The sequence below is a fragment of the Leuresthes tenuis genome, unplaced genomic scaffold (assembly GCF_036924035.1).
Source record: "Leuresthes tenuis unplaced genomic scaffold, fLeuTen1.0.hap1 SCAF_20, whole genome shotgun sequence".
NCBI lineage: Eukaryota > Metazoa > Chordata > Actinopteri > Atheriniformes > Atherinopsidae > Leuresthes > Leuresthes tenuis.
The window spans coordinates 14,360,978-14,365,693 of NW_027325374.1; the positions used below are offsets into that span (position 1 = coordinate 14,360,978).

General features: G+C 43.4%; 1 protein-coding gene across 1 annotated transcript; it reads left to right on the forward strand.

The window, feature by feature from the left end:
• Positions 1-1,753: 1,753 nt before the first annotated feature.
• nog2 (noggin 2) lies at positions 1,754-4,417 on the forward strand. Its single transcript, XM_072373177.1, has one exon. The coding sequence runs from the start codon at positions 2,991-2,993 to the stop codon at positions 3,642-3,644; it is 654 nt and encodes a 217-aa protein (XP_072229278.1). The 5' UTR covers positions 1,754-2,990; the 3' UTR covers positions 3,645-4,417.
• The last annotated feature ends 299 nt before the right edge of the window (positions 4,418-4,716 follow it).

The window sequence follows — 4,716 nt, forward strand, 5'->3', positions numbered from 1 at the left end:
CACTATCGTCATCACTCTCTTCTACTCTCTACCGCATTTGCTCATCATCACCACCACTCTTCCCCACTGTGTCCACTGGTCCCCTCCTCTCTAGTTGTCTCTATCTCCAGTAATTAGCCAGGGGATGGGGGTTCGACTTATTGCTGGGTTGCTTGAGCATTAGTGCTTTAGACTAGGAGGAAGGGAAGTGCTTCTCCCTGCATGGGGTTTTTCTGTTACTACAGCACCCCAAGACCTGTGGAGGAAGACAATGGCACCGGCCAGTTCTACAGTAGCCAGCTCAGCCTTACTGTCCCCGCTACCCACTGAGTTCTGTCTACATTGGAACTCTAATCATTAACCAGATTATGACTGTGAGTGTGGGTGTGCATGTTGAGGGGTCAGCAGGAATTTACTCATAGGATGCAAAAGACTCCTGGCAACTCTCTCCACATGTATAAGCTTAGATAATAACGTATCTTGACAAACATATATTAGAGTACTTCCTGTTATTAAACTTCTGTTATTTTTCAAGAGGAGACTTTGTTTAGATATTGCTTTTAACATCACTTTGCTGCGATGATCCTAAAATATTTTTTCTCCTGGTTTGATGAGAAACCTGGTGAACAGGTTCACTTGAGCTGCACTGTTTACACCATGAGTGTAAAATTCCCTCCGCACGCACTCAAACCTTAGTAGTCACACAGGGGGAGAGAGTGTGGGGAGCTTCTGGCTTCGTCTCTTCAACGTGCTGGATCAACGCCCTCTAGTGACCAACACAAAAGACAAGCACATTTTCATTTTATCTGAACTGCAAAATAGTTTGAACTGCAGGAGGAACCAAGAGTCAGGATAAAACTGACAGGGTAAATATATCTAAATGAGATTATCTTTCTTTTGTGACTTTAGACAAAACAATGAGAACGATTTTTCTCTATTTCGTAAGGGTTTTAAGTCTTCAAAATTCTGAATGTTTGCTCAGAAAGCATGTCCACTTCACCAGCATTTCTGCAAGAAAAAAAGGTAATACCTAAATTTCAACTTACTGTAGCATGGCCATGGGTTATTGAGGCTAACCAAATAGTTTATTTTCTTTAACTTGTAAACAGTAAACTGGATCTACCTGGATAGTTTCCAAGTTGCATTATAGCAGAATCAACATAGTTCAAACAAAAGTAAAAAGTTCAGCATGACCTAATGACTGCTTAGTATGGGAAAGGTACCGCTTAGTTATCCGTGGCCATTTATAGCCCTTAATTATGTGCCTATTTTGTGACCTCTAAGTTCAACCGGCCAATTCCTGTGTAGACCCAAATCCCGATGAACAAAGGTGGAATGTGATGCCCCCTTTCCGCATACGAGCTACCAAACGTTTCCCATCAATTCCATGGGAAAGTTCAAGCCAAGGAAACTCTTCCACGCTTCAGCTGAATATTGACAGCGCATTGAACCTATTAGTGAATCACAGACACTGCTGAAAATCGCAGGAAAGAGCATTTACCAGAACAATTAAAATCTGTATGAGAGAGCAATTCTCCTACAGCTCTTTTCATGTCTTTGATTATTAGTCTGTACTACGGGATAAAACCGGTGCTTTAGGACCCAGTTGATCCTTGTCATTGAGGCTGATATTTTCCACGTTGTGAGGGGAGGGGGGTAGCCCGGGGCTGTCAATCATAGTGAAAGTGGCCGGGGTGGGCAGGCCCCTCTGACACTTTGTACCGTCGGAGGGGGATATTTAACTTGGGACTGAGCACCACTCGCTGCAGACACACTCACACACAGTGTGCTTAAGCAAAGAAATGCTCCAGCGCCAAGTCTCTCAGACTCCTGAAGTAGGAGCGACTCAGTAGGAGCTTCTGTACCAGTTATCAAAGAAGCAGAGAGGCTCCCTCAGGAATTGACCGCTTGCAGAGCCCGGCCAAAAACGCTCCAGATTATGGACCGTTTCTTCATGCAGCGAAGTTGCGATTTGGAGCTTCTCTGAAAGGATTCAGCAATGCCACACTGAAACGAACTCTGAACTATCAACGTTTACTGGCTTCTTTTTTTGCAGTTTGCTGCTGACATGCACCGACACTGCAACTCATTGTAAAGCCTTTTTCTTCGCTTTTTCTCTGTAAATGCGCAGCCAAGAGTTCTGTGGAAATAAAACAACTTGAGACTTTTTAAACAACATAAAACTGAGCTGCGATTTGGAACATCCTCTGAAAAGAGAAATGGTTGTTATCTCATAAGCTGAGACTGTATCCAACGGCTCCTCTAAGTTGTGGACGTTTTCAAGTGCACATATTTCCTGGAATACCACGCAAGAGACTGCATATACTTTTTCCTGAGTTCACGGACCCTGGGACTGATTGTGTACCCCGGGACTTTGTCAAACCTGACGGCGTCAGGCGACGTTAAGAGAGAACACGTTCATAAAAGCCGTGCGTAAAAATAACATTGGCCAAGGCAGCCCTCATTGCCGGGCGCGTGACATTTAAAACTTGGTGAAGTCCTCTATTGTGCGCCCTTCTCTCTCGGGACGCTCCGGATCTATTCTGTCTCTTTAGAAAACACTTCATTCCATGCTGCTCTCGCCTCGGCCGCTGTCATCCAGTGTAGACAGTTAGTCGTAGCTTCGAGTCCCCGGGGTAACCATGACAACCGAGAGAAACCCAAAGTGAATCCAAGGAGCGGAGTGAAGCAGACTACAGCTTGAATAGGCTAGAGTTTTCCCTATTTTGCGCTCTTTTTCCGACCTAAAGCTTGCTGTAAAGCAGTGGCATCTCACGCTGCAGAGTTGCATCAGCGGGTAAATTGCAAAGTTGAAGGAGCCCTAAAAAGCAAAGCACTCCGCTCCATGTCATTCAAACCCGACGCGGTCTATTAAAAGTATCGCCTTGCTGGTGACTGAAGTTCTACTATTTATGAAGCCCCGGGCTACTCATTGCAGACAACACAGTACCCGGGAACAGGACTGAATCATTTTCACACGACGAGAGCCAGAGCACAGAACAAGGGGAATAATGGGCCTCTCACAAACTCTACTCGTTTACGTGCTGGTGTGCGTTCACCTTGGAGTTTCCCAGCGAAGAGACATTTTCCCAGATTCCCTTCGCCTCCGTCCATCGCCAAGTGATAACCTTCCCGTCCCCCACCTGAAGGAAGACCCCGATCCGGAGTACGACCCCCGGGAGCAGGACTTGGCCGAGAGGACTCTGAGGAAAAAACTCGGCAGCAACTTTGACCCCAACTTCATGTCCATCAGCTCGCCTATGCTGGTGAACCTCTCTACGCCAGACAACCAGGTGAAGCTGCAGGAGCCCATGCCTAACGAGATTAAAAAGCTGGACCTCACAGAGACCCCCTATGGAAAGCGGGTAAAAGTGGGCAAGAAAGCCCGCAGGAAATTCCTGCAGTGGCTGTGGACCTATACGCACTGCCCTGTGGTGTACACCTGGAAGGATTTGGGCGTGAGGTTCTGGCCACGATACATCAAGGAGGGAAACTGTTTCTCTGAGCGCTCTTGCTCCTTCCCTGAGGGGATGTCATGCAAACCCGTCAAGTCAATCACCAAGATTTTCCTGCGGTGGTATTGCCAAGGGTTTCTAAGACAGAAATACTGTACGTGGATACAGGTGCAATACCCAATCATCTCAGAGTGCAAGTGCTCGTGCTGATTTTCTCTAAGGAAGTAGCGGAGGTCGACGGGGGAGTGGACTGGAAATACGGTTTCTATTGCACTGTTAACTCTCTACAGAGGTGGGCACCATAGCAAATCTATTTTTTTATATAGCATTTTAAGTGAAATACCAACATTGTACATATTTAAGAAAAATGCAGCTATTTTTTCTAATTGAACCAGGACCATATTTTATTCTCAACCCTGAAACATTGTCTTTTGGAGGGGGAGAACCAGGAGCACTTCATGAGGAAGAGCTTTTTTTTGGGGGATGTTTTTTTTTTTAAGAGACATTGAAGATGGAATTCATGATATGCTACACTTCTCCAAGAGGTGATCTTTTTTTTTCAACTGAACATTGATGCTGACTTTTATTTCACTGCAATGCTGCCTAGAGTTTTTGTATAATATTAATATCAATAATAATTAAATTGTAAAAAAAAAAAGAAAGTTGAGGTTAAAGATATATATATATGTATATACATATATATATATATATGTAAAGGCGTGAACTCAGCTTTTTTTTGGAATACATAGTATTGTAGGAATAAACAAAACTGTACGTTTTATTTATTATTTTAACGATTTGTGAGTATAGAGCATAAGGAAAGAGAATAGCAGAGTATACCAGAAAAAAAATATGGGAGATGTCTACTTGAATATTTCTAAAAATGACAAAAAAAAAAAAGAAAGAAATAAAAAAGTAAGACATATCAGTGTACATGTTATGGTTACACGTTTTAGCAATAAAGTCTATCTTTTCAACATGAATTAGTGTCAAGCCATATTGCTTACAACGAGTGTCTATATCCAAGGGGGCGTGTATGCTGTAAAAAATATCAGCGGAACATGTTGTCTCATTCACTCTTTCCTTGCAGGAGAAGAGCTGAATGTGCATGAAAAGGATTTACACTGGTTCCCGGTAATGATAAAAAAAACACTCATGACAGAAATGTAATTTCATGTTAAGATTAATAAACACGTAAAAGTGATCCGCATTTTATGAAGAGTAAGTAGAGGCTATGCCAGGCTCTTATTTTTTGCAGCGTTCAGATGGTCGGGCTGAGAAG